General features: G+C 33.4%; 2 protein-coding genes across 38 annotated transcripts in view; one reads left to right on the plus strand and one right to left on the minus strand.

Moving 5' to 3' along the window:
- The window catches only part of cast (calpastatin), an 89,720-nt gene extending 70,130 nt beyond the window's left edge, over positions 1 to 19,590 (minus strand). For 17 of the 37 annotated variants that reach the window (XM_073934832.1, XM_021468881.3, XM_073934828.1 and 14 more), the window contains exon 1: positions 11,872 to 12,031. In XM_073934832.1, the coding sequence (XP_073790933.1) occupies positions 11,872 to 11,976 (105 nt within the window). In that variant the 5' untranslated portion in view covers positions 11,977 to 12,031. Of the gene's footprint in view, positions 1 to 11,871; positions 12,032 to 18,828; positions 18,886 to 19,490 lie in introns of those variants that run through there. The other 20 variants (XM_073934835.1, XM_021468882.3, XM_073934830.1 and 17 more) reach the window with 3 other exon arrangements.
- The window catches only part of gtf3c5 (general transcription factor IIIC, polypeptide 5), a 678,526-nt gene that overhangs the window by 269,088 nt on the left and 382,751 nt on the right, over positions 1 to 26,687 (plus strand). The window lies entirely within an intron of this gene.

Here is a 26,687-nt window from a genome sequence, read left to right on the forward strand (position 1 = left end):
AAACAACAAAATTAGTGGACTAATACATGTACACAATCACCTACACGCCCAAATTAGTTAAATTCTATACACTTACTGTGTGATACACTTATTTAATAAGTTAATACAGCTTGTTTTGATGGTCACGAGTGCTCAAAATGTGATCTGTTATAATTTGTTTGATTTTAAAAAATAAGTCTAAAAGAAGTCTCTTTCAGCATCACTAAAACTGTGTTTATTTAATAAATAATACAATACAAACCTATATATTATGAAATATTTATTTCAAAATGAACTTTTTCAACTGTGTTAGATTTTTTAAGTCTGTAGCTTATTTATAATGTACCAATTTAGAAATTATTCATTTATAAATCAATTTATTTATATAATATAAAAGAGGCCTAACATTTTTCTTCCAGAAACGAAGAATAACTTTTTTAGCTATGATCATACCATACTGAACAGGTAACCGTACATTTCAGTTGAGAGTCTCCAGAAAATCTAACCAGCCAAAATTTGCTCTCAGTGGTTCAGGCAGTAAAACACAATCATAAACCTTAGCAAAGAACTGAAATATTTCTAACCAAAAAAATCTGAATTTGAACACAGGACCAAAAAAGATGTGCTAAATGAATTCCTGTTTTAACATGACAATATTCAGCTAAAGAAAATATCTTTTTATTATACCATTGTCGAAAACAGTTGTGTTGCTTATTTGTCAAGATCCATCTTGTTTAAGATACATTCATAAACAAATGGGCAAAAGCATTAAAAATAGAGATCTGTAAAATTGTAAATTTGTTAACTGCCAGTTTTAATTCATTTAGTGCATCATTGTTAAATAAAGTAGGTATATAAAGACATAAACGAATTAAATAAATTATAAATAAACAAAAATCTTAGTGACCCAAACTTCTGAACATGAGCATTTACATAAATTTACCAGTAGTGCCTCTAAAACAACTTGATACAATCTATGATTTTACACTTTATGTAGTATATACAATAACAGTATATGCAATAATACACTCTCAGAAATATGGTACTGGATCTGTCCTTTGCCCTTTCGAAAGGTACATATTTATACCTAAGAGGTCCTTAATGATACATCAAATCTACATATTAGTACCCAAAATGCCCCTTAAATGAATCTGTGGTACAATTATGGACCCTTTAGATGGGTACAAATGTGTAACTTTTGGAAAGGTACTGCTCTATTGACAGATCCAGCATTTCTGAGAGTGTAATGGTAAACCCAATGGTCCATTCAGCAAAGTTTAAATGCTTGTACAATCTCACAAAAAGCTTTCGGTCAAGTGTCAAATCTCACATACCGGTCACAGCAAAATCAGTCACCATTGGTTTAGCTGAACGCACATTTTGAGGTAAACATTGCACTTTTTACAAAGCATAAACTAAATAATACACCCTGAATCTGTATTTGTTTTCATGTGGCAGCAGGAATGCAGCTGCATTCCACAGAGCCACTTATGAGGCGAACAACCTTTGAATGAAACCAAAAAAGGAAAACAGGAAAGAGCGACAGACTGAACGCAACAGATATCCTTCCCTGACCGAACAACTAAAACAACCAAATCAGATTGTTTTACCAGCCATCTGAGAAAGTCAACAAGAGCTTCCATTTCCCCCCATTTAACTTACATGATGTGTAGTTCTATTACCTCAGCCAAGATATGAAAGTTGGTAAGGGTGTATTGATTAGCTAACAGCTAAACTTAATGAAGATAGGCTAGCCTTCATCTTGGACAGTGTTTTCATTTCTGTCATTCTACTGAGCTGTTGTATGGTAAGTATGCTTCTGTTTTGATAGCGCTTGATAAGATTTTGTACAGATAACGTCATGATAATTGCTGTCTTTCTGAATGTGCTCTCATCAGCAATAAACTATCTGCAAACTCCTTGTTTGAATACTGTCAGTCAATTGAAGTCAATGAAGTGTTGCCAGATGTTGCTACGACAATCAAACAAAAGTAATCCACTTAAAATACAGTTTAAGGGTCTATTCCCACAGGATGCATTTACCATTGCAAAGAGCTAATCTTCCATTACTTGTTAATAGCCCCTTTTACACATACAAACGTAATGTGTAAACATGCCCTTTTTGATAATACTGGTTAATTAGTTCCGGCTTCTCTTTTGGAAGAGAAGTTGTATAGCCCCTTTCACACATACAGACTATTCCAGAAAATTACTGGCAATTTTTCGGAAAGGTCTGTAATCTGTATGTGTGAACAGGCCCTTTTTAAAAAATACCGGTTAATTAGTTTCGGCTATTTTCCGAAAAGATAAGTTGTAACATTACCGCTAATTTGCCAGAATGCTGTGCTGTGTGAACGCTGAAGGAAGATTGCCGGAAAAAGCGCATTCAAGTCTAGAACACGCTGATGTGAGACTTTAGCCAATCAGAACACTCAGACGCATTCTCATTCACGCTGTTTATGAAGTTAAAAGCCTTTGAATATTTTCTAGACACATTTAGCTGCTAGATGTTAGTCAGATAATGTTTCTATGTTCCTCCTTAATGCCAACTCTGTAAATAATCATCAATAAGATGCTTATGATAAGCCGTTGTTGGTTTACCTTCAAGCTCTGCTTCCTTAAGTTGCGTGACGCATCGCGTTTGCATGCGAAGCAGCCGGTGAGCGCTAGCACACACACATATTATCATTAAAAAAACACACATATTATGTATATCTCGACATGCTTATTCAAGTTTGTAATGTAGTCAAATGTTTACAAATACAATCGCAGCTGTTTTGAGGTCACTTCTGGTTAATGATGTCATAATTTACCGGTATTTTGGAGTGGATGTGTGAATAGTCTTTTCCGGAACAATTCTGTAACGCCCTCGCCAGTGTGAACATCGCTTGTTTGTGAAGTTGTTCCGGAAATTTTGTGGTTATGTACAGGTATCACTGTGTGAAAGCGGCTACTGTAAACACATATTTGAAGGATTAGTATGACCGATATGCTAAGGTTTTACGTTTTCTGTAACGTCTTGCACATGAGCGTATTTAAAACAGCGTGTTATTTACTTAATACTGATTGTGAGAAACTAATCTTAAACTAAAACATTCAAACCTAGATTTGATCGATTTAATAAATTACGCAGCATCCCAATATTCACAGGGTAAGGGCAAGGGCCTATGTTTTTTTTTTTTTTTTTTTCAAAATGAACTTATTAACTAATTATACTTTTTTACTATTTTACATTTTGGGTCAGTCATCAATGTCAGTTCCAAACATTGCAAACTTCTGTTTACAGTAGCAAGTTGGAATGACAACTTTATTTGATGAAAAAAGGCAGAAGAGGGATTTAAAAAAACATTCCTTAATGCTGCTTCTTGTGTTTTTTAATGCAAAGATGTGTTCTGTGTGAACAACCCCTAAATGTTTTATTTTGCAAATCTAGTATCGATAACCCCAACCTTCATATTCCCAGATTATTGACACCCTAATTACTTTATTAAAATTGTCACGTGACGTTTTTAAACAAGTCCAACAAGGTAATGCTTATAATAATCAGATCTGTCGACACAGACTAGCGGATATTAGCCAACAGAATGGCTGCGTATACATTTTTTTCACCATTTCAGGAAACAACTAGTAACATTTTGACTTACAATCAGTGTTAAGTAAATATGCCATGAGAAATTAATATTGGCAGAGAGAATGGTTGCTCCCACACCATTATATGTGCTTATTGCTAGTCAGCTACATGTATTTATTTAAATAACTTTTAAATAACTATACTGAAGAATTAAAGTCTGGGTCTCATGCAGTAGGTAACTACAGGTCTAGTGTTTTTAGAGCATTTAGATTTGTATAAACATGGATTAGTCCTCAACATGGCAGAGAGTAACTAAACTGGAAAGTCACACGGATAACAGTATCTGTTAATAAATGAGCCTGTCATCAGCAATGAGCCTCACCCACACACAGAGGTCGAGAGGTGATGGTGACGAAACACAAGAATGAATCTCAGAAGGCCACAGAACAAATCTTAGAGACTCTGCAAATGCAATTCAAGTTCTGCAGGATCTGATAATCTGAACACAAAACACCACAAACTAGACTCTGTACATGCTCTAAAACAAGGCTCTATTTGTTTCTGATACGACTGGTAATAGCTATTTGATAGTCTTCTCATTAATTTCAATGGAAATTACAACACTATTTCCATGACAATTGGTAAGATTTCATTCGTTATGTGACTGATGAAAAAATAACCCTCAGGGGTAATAATGACCGAGTCAGCATATTATGATGCACAGCATGTTGAAATTAAAATAAAAAAATAATTTAAAAAAAATATATAATAAAATTGAATAAAATACCAAATAAAATTAAAACAAATTAAATAAATCAAATAAATAAAAATAATAAAATACAAATTCAAATCAATAAAATACAATTTTGTTAAAATAAAATAAAGTAATTAATTTAAAACGAATGATAAATAATAAAATGTAAAATTTAAATTAAAACAAAAACTAAAAATAAAATGTAATAAAAAACAACAATAATAAAATACAAATAAATAAATAAAAATAAATAATAAGATAAAATTAATTAAATATGTGCGACTGATTCAGGGGAAGATTTGTAACAAATTTGTAAAAAAAATAAAAATAAATAAATGTTATGTTTCACAGCATGTTGAAATTAAAATAAAATGAAAAATTTAAATAAATAAAAAAAAAAACTATTTTTTTATTAAAATGAATAAAACTAAAATAAAATTAATAAAACATTAAATAAAATTAAATGAAATAAAAAATAATAAAATAAATTACAAATAAATGAATAAAATATTTAATAAAATAAATTTATAAAATTACATAAACAATATTTAATAAAATTTAATAAAATTAATAAAATATGCAGAGAATTGACTGATAAAGAATTTTTATTTCCCAGCTTATAATAATAATATAATAATAATCTGACCAATCAACCAAGGCTATGAGTGTGAACACACTATGAAACAAGACTGTTTGTTTAAGCCTTTCGTGAATTGTAATACTGCTGATAAAAGCCAACCGTTAGCATCCCCATTTATCTCAATAAAATTAAAACAAAACTACCATGATAATAGCAGTGCTTTTATTCAAAACCTGAAACAACAGTTATAGATTTTATCATAGAAAGCACAGATTTCTCTTTTGTGACAACATTTCTTTAATGGGTGGGGTATATTTTTGGGACTATAAAAACAGCCAATGTGTCTTTGTAAGACACTTTCTGTTCCATTTTACTGAAAAAAAGAAAGGCAGTATATTATAAACAAATTACAAAGAAAAATGTCATATTTTAGCAAAACAGTAATAAATTAAAACGTTCATTTCTAATGGTCAGTGTAGACTAAAACATTCACTTTTGATTTTGCAGGGTCTTTAAGATTAAACTAGAGCATTTTTTTTTCCCCCTAGTGGCTTTCTAGTTGGGTTGTAAGAGGCCAAAAATATTGGAAATTATCACTGGCTGATGAGACACAGCCCTAAATGTACATAAAAAAACATTTATTCTTATAGCACTTTCTACAATGTTAGCAAGTCCATCATACTAAACAGATGCATGAATTCACATGCAATAACCATGATATCACTACTGACTCACAGCTTTTAAGAAATCTGACATATTTAAATGTTACAGGTGTGATGATGAAGAAATACCCCTCAGGCAAAAAAGGATTGAGTCAGCATATTATGACGCACATGCAGCTTTTGAAACAAATATAATAAAATTAAATGAAATAATAAGCATGAAACCAATGAATAAATATTTTACAGCGTGTGAAAAAATAAAATAAATAATATAAAAATCAAATCAAATAAATCATAAAAAATAGAATAAAATAATAATTAAATAAACCAAAACAATAAAATAAAATAAATAATATCAAAAATAAAACAACAAATAAACTAATAAATAGATAATAAAAAAAATTATGAAAATAAAAAAATGAAGTAAAATAACAATATTAGTAATAATAAAATAAATAATGAAAAAATAAAATTAAATAATGAAATAACAAAAATAAACAAACAAATAAACAAATAAATAAATAAAATAATACAAATTTTAAAAATCATTCAAAATAATAAACCAAAAATAATAAAATAAAATAAATATAAAAAATATATATATTATTAAATAAACAAATAAAAACAAAATAATACAAAATAGAACATTAAATAAAATCTAATAATAATAATAAAATTTAACCAAAGTAATAAAATAAAATAAATAATATAAAAAATAAGTAAAATAATAAATAAACTAATAAATAAATAAACAAACCAAAATAATGAAAATAAAAAACGAAATAAAATAAAAATAATAAAATGAAATTAATATAAAAAATTAAATAAAAAATAACAAAAATAAACAAACAATCAATTAATAAATAAACTAATTTTAAAAATCATGAAATATAATAATAATAATAATAATAAACCAAAATAATACAATGAAATACATAAAGATAAATATATAAAATAATAAGTAAACAAATAAATAATCAAAATAATAAAATTTAAAAACATAAAATAAAATAATAATAATAATAAAACCCAAAATAATAAAATAAAAATAAACAATATAAAAAATAAAAAAATAAAATTTTAAATAAATAAACAAACAAACAAACAAACCAAAATTAAATTGAATTAAATATAAATATAAAATATAATGTAATAAAATAATTAAAATAAAAATAAATATCAAGTATATGCACTTTAAGTCAATTAGGTAAACATACCCCAAAATGTAGCCAACCAGTACATAACCATAGCACAAAACTCTATGAAGTATGTATTACTTGACACTGGCTGAAGGTACATTACTCCTGACACCCTGTGCTGCAACATGGTCTATATTTAGTAGTTTGTTCTCCACATGATTTGTTGACTAAGTTTCTATCCAAGAGTCAGTGGGCATCAGAAGTCAGTTTGCTGTCTGTCCCTCATTCAAGCAAAACACCTCAACACACAAGCCTTCATGAATAACGACTGACTGTGAGAGCAAAAACGTATGCTCTGTTCCAAAACACAGTGAGCAGCCTAGCTGTTTACAATCTCCATATTAAGCCGCATGCTACTTTAAAAGCAACAGACTACAGGAATGACATCCTCACATAATGTGCAGAGATTGAGTTCTGTATACAACAAAATACACAATTAAAATACATAATTATTATATTAAAATCTCACTTTTAGGTCAAATATGAGCAAGTAAAAATTTAATTGGACTCACTTACACAAACTATGAATCACAACTCTAAACCGAGACTTTATAAGAGGTGTGAATATCCTCTGCCTCGGAATATTATAAGGCTGTGTGATGTTTAACCAATTAAAAATGTTGCCTAGGGAGGACATTGATATGAAACTGCTTTGATGAAAATTAAAAAGAAAGCTTCTGTTGCAAAACTGTGATTGGATCATGATGAATGACATCATCCTTGCACAATAATTAGGCAATGGACACAGTAATGTTTTCGATTCAGTCTGTGATCACGTTCGCAATGAGTGAAAATCAGAACCAAAGGTCATTCAAAGGCAGATGTTAACACAATTCAACAGCAAACACACTCTTTCCAAGGCAATCGGAGGTGCAGAAATACCATCTCTGCTTTAAATATCAAATATTAGCTGTAGAATTCACGATTACACACATTACCTGCATCAGACATGTGCAAATACACAGAAATAGAAATGCTATTGGAGTACAGGACGCTGAAACACATTCCTAGCGGTTCAGATCAATAGTGCAGCACCAATTGAGGGCGCAAACCATTACTGATCAATACATTCTACACTGTAACAATACAGTCCACCCCCTTGACAACAGAATTAATGCTTAGTTAATGCTGTCTAACTGCATTTCTAGCCTGAAGGTTGGCTTTAAATTAAGATTTTCGATTTACCCTAAACGAAAGTACCATTTTTCATAAAAACCTCATTTTAAAAGATAATGTTTTAGACAGAAATCTATTTTTGCTGCGGTAACTAACTTACAAGAGTGCTCTATCAAAATCAGGTGATATTTTGTATTAATGTAGAACACGTCCAATATAAATTCACTTTAAACAAAGTTCACAGTATTACTATTGACCCCATAGGCAGGGACGACAGTAACACACGGGTGGGTCAAACGTAACATTTACTGGATTTACTGGCTTAATCAGGTTTATTTTAAATATATCTGACTATGATCTTGTTAATGTTAACATGCAAACATATTTTGTCCTTTATTTTTGCAAAAAAAAAATTAAACAGCATATTTATTTAAAAATGTCAGTTCCATAAAATGTTTCAAAAGCAACCCAAATATGCAAAATCATCAAATTTTCTAAAATTTTTTTTTATATTTTCCATTAATTATTGGCAATATGCAATAACTTTATAATACATATGAATCCAAACACTGCAAACTCTAATGCGTCAGTGAAAAATAATGTATGGCTATTAGCAGAGGGACATAAATAAGTGTTACTTTCATCCCCACATGAACTCTTGCCTTTTAAACCTGATTTACTTTTAAACTGAAAAGCATTAGATTATTAATGCAAGATTATTGCACTAAATAATCATTACTGTGATGTATGAAAAAAAAACATCTTGTAATAAGGAAAAAAAAAAAAAACACTACAGTAATATACATTTTGCACTTAAAAACTGAAATTTGGAGCTAACCGCATGACACCCGAAATCAGCTGATATTTGGCAGCTCCATCAAGAGAGTTGCATTCTGAATGTGCTGTTGGAAAGCAAATGTTGTCAGGGCTTCGAGAAAACTGCTTTGTTACTTTCGTCCCCTATACTCTAATTATACAAATACTCTAAATAAATCCCATTACTCCATTTTTATTAATTATATAATAAAAAATTCCTATCTTTATCTCCCAGCCCTGCAGCAAAACCATGGTCCAGTTACTGGAGTTACATTATTAAACCAACAGTAAATACACTTCTAACTAAATTGTTTTGTTCATGGCTGTTTCATTCATAATAACTTCCCTTTTGAATTTTACCAGAGTTATATATACATATATAACTGGTCTCACTGGGACTTTAAATTTGAAATGCACATTCCCAGCAGTGAAAGTGAGCAAGTATCTTCCTCCAGGCGTTTTGCGTCTGTAGCTGATGCTGAACCAGGCTGGCATGCTGCACTGTGGGAATGTGCGGCACTTGGATAACAGCCTGTTGGCCAACATCAGCCGCATATCAGAGAGCTCTGCTCATGCTCAAAATCACGCAGCCACACATGACCATCTGTGTCAGGTTGCAGGAAGCAAACTGCTGAAATTAGTGTCACGACTGACTGACATAGTGTGAAAACTAATATAATTAAAAATGAGATGAAAAGTCAGGGCCAAAGGTGAAGGTATATCAAGAACCAATCATAATAATATAATTTGCTAATATCCTATATGTTTCCACAGAGAATAAAAGTTCTTTTAAATTAATAGGTTCTTTATTTGCATCCAATAACTATTGGCATCTATAAAGAACACTGAAAAAAATATTAATTGGATTTACTCATTTAAGTTAAGTGGTTAGAAAATATTTATTTGAGCTGAATTTAAACAAATTAAGTTAAACATTCCTAAATGTAATTATTTTTTTATTCAAACCATATAAATTGTTTGCAAAAATAATTAAGATCCATGAAACCTTTTATATCAAGGTTCTTTATTATAAGAAAAGTTTTTTTATTCAAACATTCTTTACAATGTGAAATGGAATTTTTAGAAAACTGAACCAAAATGTATGAGGCACCAAAAATAGTTCTTATGTGGAATTATTATGTCGGAACCTTTACTTTTAAGAGTTTAGATGACAATAAATAATAAAACAAACTTGTATTCAGGCTTGTTTTCATATATAAACTTTGATTAGCAAACATTGCTTACATTCTTAATAATAAAGTTTTTTGACGGCATCAATGATTTCATGAGGAAACTTTAACCTTTATGAAACCCTTGGAAAGTTCTTCAAAGTTAAAAAGAGTTCTTTAGATTATTAAAATATCCACAGAACCTTTTAATTCCATGAAATAGTAGAATAGGGGTGTGACAGATCACAACTCACGGTTCGGAATTATAATATTAAATTATAATATTAAATAATTATAATAATCGACCAGCAGATTTACAACTTTTTTTTTTCATTTGTAGGTTAATCCAACATTTTGCAGAGAGATCGCCTCCTGAGTCATTCAAATCATGAGTATAAAAGCATTTTGGCTTCCCTGTAAGATATAATGATGACGGAAAAAGTTGTAGTGGGAACTAAATACTTTCTTAGGTTGTTTTTGCCACTGTTTGTTTAGCCTGCATAATTGCATTCAGTGTAAAGCTGCACAATTAAACATTAAAAGATCGTGATCTCAATTCAAGCCTGCGCAACATGAACGATAAATGATAATGATTTGCATGTTTATTAATCCTTTGTAGTGCTGCATTCAAATCTGCGTTTGATCGAGAGAGATTCAGTTTTTACACTTTTCAGTTAAATTACACAGAAATACTCTTATAACAGTTTATAGTTTAGATATAAACACTGATGTTTATGGTAAAGATTAAAACCTCTCTTTAATGGAACTTGACGCTGGTAAATGTTGTAGCAATAACATTGCATCACCAATGGGTGGCGACAAACAACCATCAAAATGATGTCCCTGAATAGGTTTTCAAAAATGATCCACCTATAATGAAACGTGAAGTTTAATGAGTGAATTGTTGAATTAATAATTGAAAATAAATATGATCTGTTGTACAAGATGTTAGATTTCTATATTTGGCATTATCAGTAACAGTAGCAAAGATCATTTTTCCTATTGAATATTTAGCTTTTTTTCAGCTGAATCTTTCTTGATTTTTATTTTTATGAAAATGACAGGTTTTAAGTTCTGTTTGTTAAAACCAATAGTTTTTGCAGTAATATTTTTGTATAAATGAAAAATAATTGACATTTTTCTCTTCCTTTTTTTGCTGATCCAAAAAATAGTCTGATCCATGACTTAAAAACCATAGTGTGATCCGAACCGTAAGATTTGTGATCCGTTACACCACTGTGGTAGAAAATGGTTCTTTTTTTTATTAAAATTTTCATTACAATGTATGTGAAAAGGGGATTTTTAGAGAATTTTTCTTGTTAATAAAAGGTAAGAGGCACCAGAAATAGTTCTTCAGTGGCATCACTGTAAAGCTGTAGAGTTTAGTTGTCAATAACTGTGCAGATTCATATTTACAAATAAACTTTAAATAACAGAGAATGCATACATTCTTAAAAACAAAAGTTCTTGATTGCGTCAAAGATTCCTTGCAGAACCTTTACCATCCTTGGGACCATTCCATTAAACAAAAAGTTCTTCAAAATGAGAAAGTGTTTATTAAAATATTATTAAAATTAGATTATTAAAATATGCTACACATTTATAAGTTCTATAAGGAACCTAAATCATTCTTCCATCTATTGCATCCCTTTTCAAAACTCTCTTTTGAAACCTTTAGAAATGTAGATGCTAATAAACCTGTAATAATAATAGTGTATAATCTTTAATAATCAAATGAATCACAGTGCACCGAAACACACCCAGAAGTGCTATCAACATCTGCGCATTGCAACATACAGATCAGTCAAATATTGCCTTTCTACACTTTCTCCAACACATTTCCCAAACATTCCAGCCCTCCTCCTCCTCCCTCTGCTGGAGCAAAGCCAAGACCTTCTGACCAGCGCATTAAGTGACCAGACAAAAACTCAGGCAAAGTTTAAAAGCTCACAATCAAATCCTCACACTGTCAATTCGGTCTCACTCTACAAAACAAACCCATGCACACACTGTACTTTCTGAGACCTCGATAGGATAATATCCAGTAAGCGAGACCTGTTGCTCTACTGCGATGTCCTGCAGGGCCGGTTGGTCGCGTGTGCCGCGGATCCAGCTGAAGATCTGGCCCATGTTTACTTCTGCTGAGTGTGTGACGCCGTCTCTGTGGCTCTGCTCCTTCTGCTGCCTGAGTTACAGCATGTTCCAGGCACAGGGAGCGGGGGGAGGGGCTGTGGGAGTGACTGGGGGAGAGAGGAGTGGCTAGGGCACTTACTAGAGGCGGAGTCCAACAGAGGGAGGACTAAATAGGGAAGCATGTGGAATTTATACCATATGACTGAGATCTCTAAGACACGCTTAAGGCAAGACAACAAAGGTGAAAAGGGGATTTTAAAAAAGTTAACTAACAGATGCTTTGGGAATATTTATGAATTGTATTATGTTATACATTAATCTTGATATTTGAGAGTTTGCGAGTATTTATACGTTTTCTGAAATAAAAATATGCAAATTAAAATACATCTGATGAATATATTTAAATATGTGATTAATAAAACTGTTACGTAGAAGTGACGCTGACAACAGGGTGCGACTGTGAATCCAAATGCAGGTTTTTTATAGATGTCAGGTAACCAAAGGTCAACACAGGGGCAAAGAGATGTACACAGTTAATCCAGAATCGTAGTCAATAGGCAGGCAAATGGTCAGAAGCAGGCAGCAGACAGAAAAAACAAATAAAGGAGACGAGGATCAAAAACACAGCAAAGCAAGACAAAGGAAATTGTGTATACATAAACAGTAGACAAGACTCGGCAGGGAAGTGTGTGTGTGCGCTGTATTTAAAGTCCATGTAATTCGTTTGTAAGGATCCTAGTTCTATGTTGTAAGGATCCTAGTTCTAGTTCGAGTTCTATGTAATTAGTCATGATCAGGAATCGGTTGTGTGTGTGAGGTGCATGACTGAATATGTAGTCTATGAAATGGTGGATTTGTAGTCCGTAATTAATCTGTGTAGATACCAGCGGCCTGCATGGGCTGGATCGCTGAATGCATCTATTTACAGTGTCTGTCTGTTTGTCTATCTGTCTGTCTGTCTGTCTCTGTCTGTGTCTTTCTGTCTGTCTCTTTCTGTCCATCCATTGATCCATTCAACCATCGTCCGTCCGTCTGTCCATCCATCCATCCATCCACAGTGTCTGTGCGTCCGTCTGTCCATCCATCCATCCTTCCATTCATCTATCTACAGTGTCTGTCAGTCTGTCTGTCCGTCCATCTATCCATCCATCCATCCATCCATCCATCCATCTACAGTGTCTGTCCGTCCGTCCATCCTTCCATTCATCTATCTACAGTGTCTGTCCATCCATCCATCTATCTATCTATCCAAAAAAATCCATAGACTAAGGCACAGTGCATTATATTTAGAATTTAATGATTTACACACATTTAATGAATGAATTACTATTGATTATTATTTATTTAGCTATTTTAAGCTGTATAAATAAGACAGTTTTTTATATTATGTTTTTACATGTATTTTGGAATAATAAATAGCTGGAAAAAAAAAAATCAATAATAATTAATAAATCGATTAAATTTCTCAAGAGTGCATATTTAATGTTTGCTTTCCACTAAACTGAAACAACACTTTGTTTAAAAATAATTCAAGAAAAAAATCCAAAACTCTAATTGGCCAGCGTGTGGTGAAACAACATTTCTACCTGTACAGTCTTGCCTTGAAGCAGGGAAAGTCAGGGCGTTTGTTTGCACATTCACACGATATAAACCAAAGGTAAAGTTTTATGGTTATTTTATGGTGCATTCAAAAGACGTGCAAACTGACACTAAAATTTCTGAACCAACAAGAGAAGCAAAGTGCAAACTGATTAGAACAAAGGTGCACTGACTTATAACATGCAATGGAGCTAGCAGAGACTACATGTTGCAGAAAGTTATTGTACGAACACAAGGGCCAGACATCATGTGCTTTAGTGTCTCTCCTGCCAAGTAAAACTAACGCATGAAAGCCAAACAAATCCCTAAAAATACCCCTAATTCGAAAGTGTAGCCAGCAGGAAGTCACACTGCATGAGAAGGAAGTCTTTACGCTGAACATATAGGTAATGATATCATTAAACATACAATTATAATATTATTTTAAAGGAGCAGAGCTAAAAATAAGAGAACTTATGCACTTATGAAACACTGAAATGTCTCAACACGGCGTGCTGGTTTACACCCAAAAGGCTGAGAACAAAGCATGCCTGATCAGTGAGATATAGGCCTGGGTGTGAACATGTATAATTTCTAACTGACATCTGTTCGATCAGATGTGGACATGCAGAAATGCGTGTTAGACAACTAAAGGCAGCCAATCTACACACTTAAAGAGCAATGTTGTTGTATTTTTTAAGACCATGAGAAATAAACCAGCCAAGACAAATTGGAAATAAGTTCCTCAGTCTACATTTTTGTGAAACATAGCATACATATCTTTGGGTACGTTTCATTGCACGTTTCAGATAAGACATTGACTAGAGCATAGGGTGTCAAATCCAGTTCCTGAAGGGCCACAGTTCTGCATAGTTTAGCTTCAACCCCAATAAAACACACCTATTCAAACTAATTGAGCCCTTCAGGCTTGTTTGAAACCTACAGGTAAGTGTGTTGAAGCAGGGTTGGAACTACACTGAACAGGGCTGCGGCCCTTAAGGAACTGGATTTGACACTTGTGCACTAGAGGGTGCTGTCTACATTTTTGCAAAACATAAAATACATTATTATTTATGTTTAAGATCCACATTCGTCTTTCACATGTCCAGTAGAAGGCATGGCTTATTGTACAGATCAACTAGACCAGGCGATTTGTATCAATCACTGTACAATTGGTTTGGAATTGTGAAATTGCTAATTAATTTCACAGCTACAAAGAAACAGCAACTAACAAATTGAAATAAACATGAAATTTGGGAGTAGAAAAACTGAAATGCTTTATAAAAATGTGTACATGTACAATTTCCTTTATTTTGCGATTCTACGATCTCTACTCTGTCAACTTATTCTTGTTCAAATGTTTAGCATAAAAATATAACCACACTCCTTCAAGCATACACTGAACAAATCTGCCTATTAAAATCCTATTTTAATAAGAAATCTTGTTCTTAATATTTATGTAATAATAAGCTAATATGTAATAAACTTCATGCAATACAGAACAACCTTGTGTATCACATTACTAACTTTAGGATATATAAAACCTGTCAACTTTCACCACCTGACTGGAAAAGCTGAGTTACATTGGTTTCGTCATGATGTTGATTGAGAAAGAAGCCTTAAAGGAACCTGACATTACGCACTGACATTTTTAGAGCACTAAAAAAACAAACACTGACGTAGACAAAACAATCAAAGTCAAACAGATGGCAAAATATACTTAAGTAAAACCTAAATTATGTTTGTTTGTTTTTTTACCTAAAAACCTCATGTATTATGAAGTCTGCATTGATATTTATTTATATACACAGACAGCATCTGAACGGTAAATCAGTTTACTTGAATGCATGCATTCTGTTTAAACATTAGAGCTCAGTGTGATTTTATTTTAAAGACATTAATACTTCATTGTGAAGGAATGCATTATTTTGATCAAAGGTGACTAGAATTTTACTTAGTATTTAAAAATAATTAAAAAAAATTTAAAATAAATGCTATTTTCATACTTTGTCTAGTTTTTTATCTTTAGAACAAGTTTAAATGTAATTTCAAGAGTTCACACTTAGATATTGCTTGACAGCTGTAAGCAGGTTTGGCATGCTGTCCCGGGAGAGAACCCTGAGCTCGGAGATAGTTGAGCCCAGGGCTCCCGCCAGGTCCATAGAGCATGTGAGGGGAGTACGAGATCAGGTGGTTCTCGAGAGCTCCCCTTTTTGTAAAGGAGAAAAGGAGGAGAAAGGGGTGGATGGGGGGTTTCTTCGGAAAACGAAGATAAGGGAGTAATGTCTAGCTAGGCTACTTATAGTGGGTTAGGATAGATCTGATTGGCTAACTAATGAGTGTAGATAGGTGGCCAGCTGCTGTCAATTATATCACGTGCTCCTCTCGAAATTAGTTTAAAAACTTCACTAAAATATATCTGCATGATGTCTGGTGACACTTAACACTAGAATAATGGCTGCTGAAAATACATTATAGATTAACCATAGTAATAAATTTAACTGGTCCCGCTTTATGGCCTTAGGTCAGGGGTGTCCAAACTCAGTCCTGGAGGGCCAGTGTCCTGAAAAGTTTAGCTCCAACCCTAATCAAACACACCTGCACCAGCTAAGCTCTTACTAGATATACTAGAAACTTCCTGGCAGGTGTGTTGAAGCAAGTTGGAGCTAAACTATGCAGGACACCGGCCCTCCAGTACCGAGTTTGGACACCCCTGCCTTAAATGGTCTTAACTACAATGTACTTACATTTAATCTAATAATTTAGTGCAATGCACTTGTGTACATATGTTTTTACATAGTAATTAAATATTAAAAATTATCTAAATGTAATTACTGTAATTATTTTCTGTAATTATATTTAGTAATGCAGTTACACAGACCCATTTTGTACAACTTAACCCATCCCTAAACCAACCCATAGCACCAAACCTGTGCCTAAAACATATATCCCACTTCAATAGCACCATAATCATTGTGCAATGCAATATGAAGTACAATGTACTTATCTATTGATGTAAGTACGTAGTAATTAAGGCTACTTAATATAAAAGGGGACCAAATACCAGCATATAATTACAGCTTTAATAATATTTGTAATTACATTTAGAATTACACTCCTGACTATCCCTAACAGCTTAACCCACCCTCAAACCTATCCATATCACCAAACCTGACCCTTAACCTACCCGTATTCCACCTTAAGAGCATCAGAAGTGTTCTGCAATACATTATAAACACATGAACTACATTGTATTTGCATTTTGATGCAAGTACATAGTAGTTAATGTCACTTAATATGAAGTAGGACCAAATCTTTCCCTAAACAGCAGTGAACATGTACAATTCTAAAAGTTTCAAATGCGAAACCTAGCAAAGCTGAACTAAAGCATATACTAACAAATAACCAAATACTAAAGGGAAAAGTGTGTCTCGACCTTTTGCAGAAAAACATCCTGCATTTGTGAGCGCTCACACACTCACACACACATTATTAGAAAATTTTCGAAAACAAAGCCATGGACACACCCACATACTTTCCTGTGAAACTTCAGAAGCACTTAGACTCAAGCTTTGTGCATTTTCACCAACATTAACACCTGAAGGCAGAGGACGACTCATTATCAGTAATGATTTAAGCCGTTTAAGAATTATAATAAATAAAATCTCTGAACTATACATGACAGATTATCCGGCATGCAGGAAGACAGACACTTTCAGACACACCTGCCTCACAAAGCAAGTTAAACCAGCTGTGTTATCTTGAGAAACTCTTGCTTTCAAGTCCTCAGAATTTCCCCTTTCAAAATATTTATGCTAGCTAACATTGTGCATCATGTTGGGTTCGGCGGACATTAGCATTATTGCCAGGTCTGTGTCACTGTAACTAGAGCTCCTGATGAGTTTCCTAATATATATATGGTGTGTGTGTGTGTATATATATAGTAACAAAATGTCCCTGAGAACATGTCATGACGGTCATTAAAATACAGCAGCCTTTCAGAGGGACCTATATGCACTTACTAGTGAACAAGGGCATTTATACTATAGTAGGTGAAGAAAATAAATATATTAAATACACAGCAGAATAAGAAATGAATTTTAGGTATGGCTATTCAACGTTAATTGAACACTGTGCTATAAAGGAATGCTGTTTTACATTTTCAGGCGGTGGATATGCAAACAGGAACGAGCTGAGGTGATAAGACAGTCACGGCTTTGAGAAACTACAGTTTATATCTCATATGGTAATGCAGTTAAACTGCATGGCTTTGACTGGCAATGATTTTCATAGTCCACTAGATGGTGTCAATGCTCTATGAAGAAGGTAAGACTAAAAGAAAATCTTCATTCATTCATTTTCCTTCTGCTTAATCCCTTATTTATCATAGGTCGCCACAGCAAAATAAACCGCCAACTTATCCAGCATATGTTTTACACAGTGGATGCCCTTCCAGCTGCAACCCATTACTGGGAAACACCCATACACTCTCATTCACATACATACACCACTGACAATTTAGCTTACCAAATTCACCTATAGCGCATGCCTCTGGACTGTGAGGGAAACTGGAGCACCTGGAGGAAACCCACACCAACACGGGGAGAACATGCAAACTTCACACAGAAATGTCAGCTGACCAAGCCCGGACTCAAATCAACGACCTTCTTGCTGTGAGGCGAAAGTGCTTTTCATTTTTAATGGAAAATATATTTCTGATGGAATTAATTGAGCAGATTTCTTAAAGAGGGTCATTACAAAAATAAATTTGGATCTCCATAGTCATTTTCCACTTGTCATTTAAGACTAACTGATGTTTTTTATTATTTAATTACTTTAATTTTGTAAAGTTACACTCACAATGAGCAGTTTCAACTCAGTTCTTTCCATTTTTTAAAAACAGAAATTAACTTTTTTTACCTAGACAGCATTAGAAATCTTATTTTAATACATTTTATTTGAATTTTCAAGAATAACAGGAGGTATTGTCTGCTCCTGAATGAAATTTCCTGTATGAAATTATTTAAAACAAATCAGTGATTTTCCCCCTAGTTATTTAAGTCTACCCGATGCTTTTATTTAATAACATTAACTTTGTAAACGTTAAACTCATGGGTCATTTCAACCCAGTTCTTTCCATTTTTTTTAAAAACTAAAATTTACTTTCCATACTTCCAAATTTAATTCAAATATCAAGAATAAAGGGAGCTTATGTCAGCAATCTGAATTCAATTACTCAAAAAAAACCCATTTAAAATAAAAATCACTTACCATGAACCTTGATGTCTGTGGAGCGTATTCTTGTTTTTGAAATGAAGTGTCTCCATTCTAGAAAGACAAAGAGAGAGAAAAGATTAAACACCCTGACAAAATTTACAATAACCCAAGGGTCTGACATGTCACCACTACACCAAGAATTATGACTAAACATTACAGTAAATCTAAATACTATATTGTGTCTGCTCTAAATCATAACTGAACACCCTTGAGCGAATATTCTAGTTCATTTATCTACTTCATTTAACTTAAATCTTAGATTGTCCAGAATGTTTAGAATGTATATAAAAAAATATATTAGGGTGACTTTTATTTTGTGTAGTTTTTTTATGATCCAACTCAGTTTTTTTTAGCCTACAAGTCATTGCATTCTTTAAATTCTCTTAGCTTTTTTTTCTACAATTGCAAACCAAAACACACTTTTGTACTCCAAACAAACGCAATAAAACCTCATTCATTACACTGAATCAGACAACGCCCAACATCTAATATTGTTTTTATTTTACTCTTATTATTTTATCACTAAGAATGTACAAAGACCAAACTAATCATGAAGTGTTTACATTTGTCAAGACCCTGCTTTATCCACTACTCCTCCTTTATATCGAAAGTTAAACAAGTTGTGCAGCTCAAAAACATGTGGAGGATCTACTTACGTTGCGCGCCCAATACATTGCGTACGCCATGGTGCGTGAAGGATAGAAAGTTTGCTTAAGTCCCCCTCGACTCGAGCTCGCCAGCTTCTTTCATTCAACTGAGGTATGCTGCTGTCTTTTTTCTCAGATAAAGCCACTCCCGCGAGTGTGCATGGGTACCAGGACTGCACCGATAATTACAGTAAATATACGATCGGGCGGTTTATCTTGCAAGTGTGCTCTTTTGCATTGCATAGCAATGTGAAGCGAAGCTCAATTTGCATTGCGCATTTAAAAAAATATGCAGAGGCGCAATTACAGTCAGGACTTACAACACAAGCATTCTTTAGTAGTGATTGCGCAACTCTGGTTATTTAGGTGTGTTTTCTATGTTTCTAAACCAGGTAGGCTACTTTAATTGAAACGCAAATACAAAGATAAGGCTTCTTTGTAGTGGCATATGCTAAAAGAGCATAATGTGAGAGTTTTGCTTCAAAAAGCCTTTGAACCTGCGCACTGCTATAGTACAAAACATTTAACCAAACAGATAGGCCTAAAACAAAACACATTATTTTGCTCGTAATGCCATAGGTTTGTGTACATAAATCCTACCTTTTGATAACTATCTGCACGTGACGCTCATCCTGGTAGTCGGTTGAAGGCTTCCGTAGTAAAATAGCGTTTAAAAAACACGTAATTTGGCGGGAAGTGATGACATGTTTTACAGAAACCGGAAATTGGTTGAGCAACTAAAAAAGAAAAAAACGGAAAATTCCGAAGGAAAAGGAAAAATCAAACTCAAAGTTTATAAATTACTATGGATATGAAGATATTGGTAAAAGTGTTCATAGGCGAGTCAAATGAATTCAATAACTGCTTCGAGTGATTCATATGTGAGGTAACGTTAACTAAAAAGAACGACTCATACGAAAACAGAGGAGTGTCTCAAATTGCATACTCATGCACTATTTTACGCCATTTTGTAGTGTAAATAGTGGCTGTTTCTTAATATGCATTCAGTCTTGCATCCTCGTGTATTGTCATCATCAGCTGCCAAAGTTCAGTTCCAATACTCTAGACCGCAAGAACAGAGTATGCGTTAAACTTCCCGGATGTGTTCTTGATATTGAGGACACACCGATGCAGACTTGGCACCGATCTCGCTCTAGAAGTCCCAGAAGTCATTGTGACTGGAGGTGGGAAGTGCAGCATTTTAAATAGATTTATAATAAAAGTTCAGAGACATGACTTATTTACCTCAGGAGTTTCCCTAAATGAGATGGTGAATATAAACATTACCATGGACATCTTAATAAAGGAATAAACACATTAAGGGTGTTTATTTGCTGAAATTCGTATTAAAATCTATTTTATTTGTATTGTGCAACGTATATTTATAATGTTTTTATGCATAGTATATATTTTAAAAAGGGGAAAAACAATAAATCCCTGTATGAATGCTGTAATGTTTAAATAATTTTCCATTAAAAACACTTGAAGGTCATGTGACTATCAGGAACAACGCAGCATCTCATTTCTCACAGGACGCGTTCTCTGTTCTTGCGGTCTCCGGAGTTCGTTCTTCCGAGGACACCTTTCAAGACCGATCTCTTCAAGAATGCAAGACCATTCTCTGCGTTCTTGGAATTGAGAAACAGCCAGTGTAAGTAGTGCTTTCACACTGAAAACTCTCAAAAGAATAAGTGCACTTTAATTACCCGGATGATGCACTTATTCAGCTGTTAAAATGAAGGGTGGACACTTTACGTACTTATGGATCGCTGCTTTGCTCAGGTAGCGGAAGGGGCGGAGCTTTCAGGCAGACATGTTGGATTACTTTACTTTGGATTTTGAAAGAAATTCTCCTACAATAGTGATTATACCACCTCCCAATAGTGAATGTGGTTATACTCATGGCAGGTATTATTTGGTATTATTTGGTTCACTAATTTGGCAACCGTCAAACATCATCAGGGAAATGGTTCAAATTTCCCCTTAGTAAAAAAACAATAGTGTTTTATTTAGAACGACACTAAATTCATATACTATGCTGTTGAGTGTGTAAGTGCATAAGTAAATAGTGCATAAGTGCAAAGTGTATAATGTGCCATCTGGGACATAGCTAGAACAACTTTGATTCACTAAGAGGACCGGTTCCTAAAAGAACCAGTCGTTCGAGAATCATTTCACACTAGTGGCGTTGAAGGGTTTGAATCACCAAAGAGTCTACTAAAGAGTCATTAATTTCCAAACTGGACTACTGCGGTTTTCAATTTATCTAAAGGTTTTTACAGATGAATTGTTGTACAGGAAAGAGCAATAAGTCAAAGAACAATAGTTAAATCCTGTGACACTTGAGAACAGTTTAAGGAATCAGTTCAGAGTCAGAACATTACTAACCTTAACTTCAAATTCAAAGTAACAATAATAAATTATTCAACATGCATGAATCAGTATTCTATTAGATTAAACTAACAACAACAATATTTAAAAAAAAAAAATGATTTTATGCACAACTGCACATTAGCTTATTTGAACAGTAGCTATCAGAATACTACAAGCCAGTGTGAACTGCATAAGAAAAACCATACCTCCTTTTTGTTTTTCTTACGACCATGACATCTCTTTTTGTGCGGCATGTCTGAAGAATAAGATCACTGACTTTAAAAACAGCACGCAGCTTTAGCTTCGTTTTCACCAGAAGTGGGCTTGTGTTTGCTCCTCCTGCAGAGTGTTAAAGAGTCGGTGCCAGAGGCTTTAAGGAGGTTTAAATCAAAGTCTGTTTGCAATTTGCAAAATGTCACTATGAATTTACTTTAGTTTTGAGGCTTTGTTGTGTACCTGTTGTGTGTGCATGTTACTACTAAAACAGCATTTGTTTTCTTGGATCTTTTGGATTTCTTGAACTACCATTACTGGATGTTTTTTATTATTTTATTCCTGGATTTGAATGTGTTGCCTACAGTATGTTGTTTCTGCTGACTCAAACAGTGCCACACCTCCTTTAACGCTTCCTTTCTCCCTCCCTGTCTTAAAGCAATAGTTCATTCTATTATCGTCATTTACTCAATGCTCAGGATGACTCATGTCTGTTTCTTCAACAAAACACAAAGGAGAAATTCTGAGGAATTCTGCGCACGCAATGCAGTTAAAACAAGGACACCTATGCAGATTATAGACCTAAAGCGTGAAAATGTTTTCTCAATCACCGAAAAATGGATACAGCTTAAGATGCATTTATGTCAGCCTTATCACAACCAAAACATTGAGATTGTCCATTTTCAACCAATTCCAGAGTGCAGAATCTTGTGATAACCTGTGTGTACTTTAAATGAAATCAATTCAATATTCTATTATGTTTTGTTGCTATATTTGTGGTTTATATTATTTCATGGTTATCAATTATAAATCTTAGTTATTTATTCAGTCATCCATTTATTTGATTCATATTTCTAATTCATTCATTCATATTTCTTATTTCTTGCTCTGCTTTTAGTGCTTTTTCCATTGTTTAGTCTTATTTTGATGGTTTTTCATGAAATGTTCCTCTCCGCTGATATGAGATATGAGGGCATGTATCTAATTCAAGGTCATATGGCCTAATGTATAATAACATTTGTTATTTTTGTGCTGCATATCATTGAGAGCACATTAAAACACATGCAACTAAGACTATTCAATAAACCCTGCTTTTTTATTATCATCAATTCGTCTTCTGCTTCTGCTCCTCTCTAGCTTCCATCCACAGCCAACTCCTATATTGATATGTTAATTTAGTCGAATACTGGTTAACAGGTTTGGAAACTCTGCTGATTTGTTGTCCAAATACATGGAGAAAATGACATTTCCTGACAAGATCTGGTTTCTGGGGCTGGATCTTGTGTGGAGAATGTGATCTAACAAGAGGTAATTGAAGAAACTGATTACAAGGACCTGTTTTGTGTGTTTTGGTTGATTAGTCGACAGGTTGAGGGAGAAACATTCACTTTTATATCTTATATTAATAATTAAAATATTAGATCAAGTCATTATACATTTGACCACCCCTATTATGGTTTATACTATTATAGGGGTTCTTGGATAATCACAATAATCAATCACTGTGAGAATCATTCAACAGTCTGAAACCAGCAGATCTAGAGAACATCGTAAGTGTCTATGCAATTTTTTCAGTCTGATTACAACCAAAACATTGTGAGTTTGTCCACTTTCAACCACTTCTAGAGATAGCCGAAGTTTACAAAGACCTGTTCTGTGTGTTTTGGTTGATTAGTCTACAGGTTGAGGGAGAAACATTCACTTTTACATCTACTGTTTTAATTCATTACCCCCTAATCAACGCTTTACTCCCCCTTCAGCCCTTTAAATAGTGAGAAATAGTTTGCTCTGATTTGTATCTAAAATAATATTATTAATTAAAATATTAGATCAAATCAATATACATTTGACCACCTCTATTACGGTTCAGGGGTTCTTAGATAATCACTCCAATCAATCAATGTGAGAATCATTCAACAGTCTGAATCCAGCAGATCTAGAGAACCGAGAGAACATTGAAAGTGTCTACTATGCAGTTTTATCAGTCTGATCACAACCAAAACATTGTAAGTTTGTCCCCTTTAAACCACTCCTAGAGATAGCCGAAGGCCCTGTTTATAAGGACCTGTTCTGTGTGTTTTGGTTGATTAGTCTACAAGTTGTGGGAGAAACATTCACTATCTGTATCTAAAGTAATATTAATAATAAAAATAATAGATCAAATGAATATATATTTGACCATCCCTATTACAGTTTATAGCATTACAGGGGTTCCTAGATAATCACACCAATCACTCAATGTGAGAATCATTCAACAGTCTGAAACCAGCAGATCTAGAGAACTGATCTAGAGAACATCGTAAGTGTCTCCTATGCAGTTTTATCAGTCTGATCACAACCAAAACATTGTGAGTTTGTCCACTTTAAACCACTTCTAGAGATAGCCGAAGGCCCTGTTTACAAGGACCTGTGTTTTGGTTGATTCGTAGACAGGTTGAGGGAGAAACAATCACTTTTACATACTGTTTTAATTTATAACCCCCCTAATCAACGCTTGGGTTCAGCCCTTAAAATAGTGAGAAATAGTTTGCTCTGATTTGTATCTAAATTAATATTAATAATTAAAATAATAGATCAAATCAATATACATTTGACCACCTCTATTATGGTTTTCACCATTATAGGGGTTCTTAGATAATCGTGCCAGATATTCAGTCTATGTGGGAATCATTTAACAGTGCAACCAGCACATCTAGAGAACTGATCTAGAGAACATCGTGTCTACCATGCAATTTCATTAGTCTGATCACAACCAAAACATAATTTGTCCTCTTTCAACCACTTCTAGAGATAGCCGAAGGCCCTGTTTACATTCTGTCTACATTCGATTTTACATTCTGGTGTTTTAATCCATTACATTTGTCCTCTTTTGACAACTTTTCTATAGGTCTATTGACAGTTGTACTGTATTTATGCTCATTTTTGATATACATTTTGATAACATATTGTGTATTAAATGTACAGTTTACATATAAATGCAATGGACAGTTGGTTTGTTGTTGTTTGTTTCTGCTTTGGGGTTTTGTTAGATTCAGGCCTGGTAAGACAACATTGTACTTTTTATATTTTGCCACTGGTAATGGTTGAACATTGACAAACTATAATTTAAAACCCCATTTTTACCTATTTAGCATTGTCCATATGTGAGCATGTTAGCAAAAGTAGATTTTAAAGGGATAGTTCACTCAAAAATGAAATATTGTGCCATTTTTACTCCCTTTACTTATTTAAAACATATTTGAGTTGATTTCTTTTGTTGAACAGAACAGCATTTTTCAAAATATCTTCTTTTGTGTTTAACACAAATAGGAAACTTGTAAAGCATTTAAACCACATAAGGGAAAATACAGTTGATATTAAATCCATTCAATACCAAGGGAAAGGACAAAAAACTCATTCGGTAAGATTGCTTTTGTAGTGTAAATGCTCATGTTTAAATGTGTTTCAACTTCCACAAAAAAGAATTTTTAAAAATCTAGGTGTAAACCAGACTTACTGTATGTAAGAATATTGCCTTTGGAATAACATGTTTTCAGTGCTTATCTGTCTGAATTGTTCTGGTTATTGCTTTCCTTAGGCACGGAAGAAAAAAGAAAAGAGAAAACCAACCATTATCCCCTCCTGCATGAAAGAGGTTCTGTGTTTTCCAGCAGGAGCAGCAGATATTGCAGGAAATGCTCTTGTAAGATCTCCTGCCAGCATTCTTGAGCTCTAGTTGAAGAGTATACACCCAGAGAAAACTGCTGCTGACTCACACAGGTATAGGACAGTTTTCTCTTGTTTTTCACACTTCAGTTCACTTCCTGTGACAAAATGTATGATTAAGCCCAAAGCTTATTTAGTTTAAAAGTATATAAGCAGTTGCAATCAGAATTATTTAACACCCTGAATTATAAGCCCCCCTGTTTATTTTTTTCCCCTATTTCTGTTTAACGGAAAGCAGATTTTGTCAACACATTTCTAAACATAATAGTTTGTTCTGTAGTCTAGTGAAAACATATATAGCTTAAAGGGGCTAATAATTTTGACCTAATAATTTGAACTTAATGACCTTAATTTTGGCTAGTAAACATATGCTGGATATGTTGGCGGTTCATTGCACTGTGGCAACCCCAGATTTATAAAGGGACTAAGCCGAAATGGAAGTGAATGAATAATAATAATAATACTCTAATACTAAATGGGGATATTATTTTCCAAATAATATTTTAGACTTAGAAATATATTCTTTTCAAGCAATACAATTGTATGAATGAATACAAGCTATAGATGCCTTTTAAATTTTAGGCTGGGCCTTTCGCTCTAGGAAGACCATATTATTTAGGAATATATAATTATACACATAGACATCACCTTTTTGAAAGGACACTATTCTTTATAACTGCCTGCTGTTTATATACTATCCAACCTATACATAACTTCTTAACTTGTTTTATTTGGACTGTAATGTAGTAACAATGGGCACCTTTTTGTAAAACTGCTTTGGAAGAATAAATATTGTGAAAAACGCCACACAAATAAACTTGAAATAAATTGAATGCTAATTCCAAATGTATGCCAGAAAATAAACACTTTACCATGCAATTCCAGCAGGTGGCACACTATCCATGCGGTTCAGTT

This window comes from Danio rerio, chromosome 21, assembly GCF_049306965.1.
Source record: "Danio rerio strain Tuebingen ecotype United States chromosome 21, GRCz12tu, whole genome shotgun sequence".
Lineage (NCBI taxonomy): Eukaryota > Metazoa > Chordata > Actinopteri > Cypriniformes > Danionidae > Danio > Danio rerio.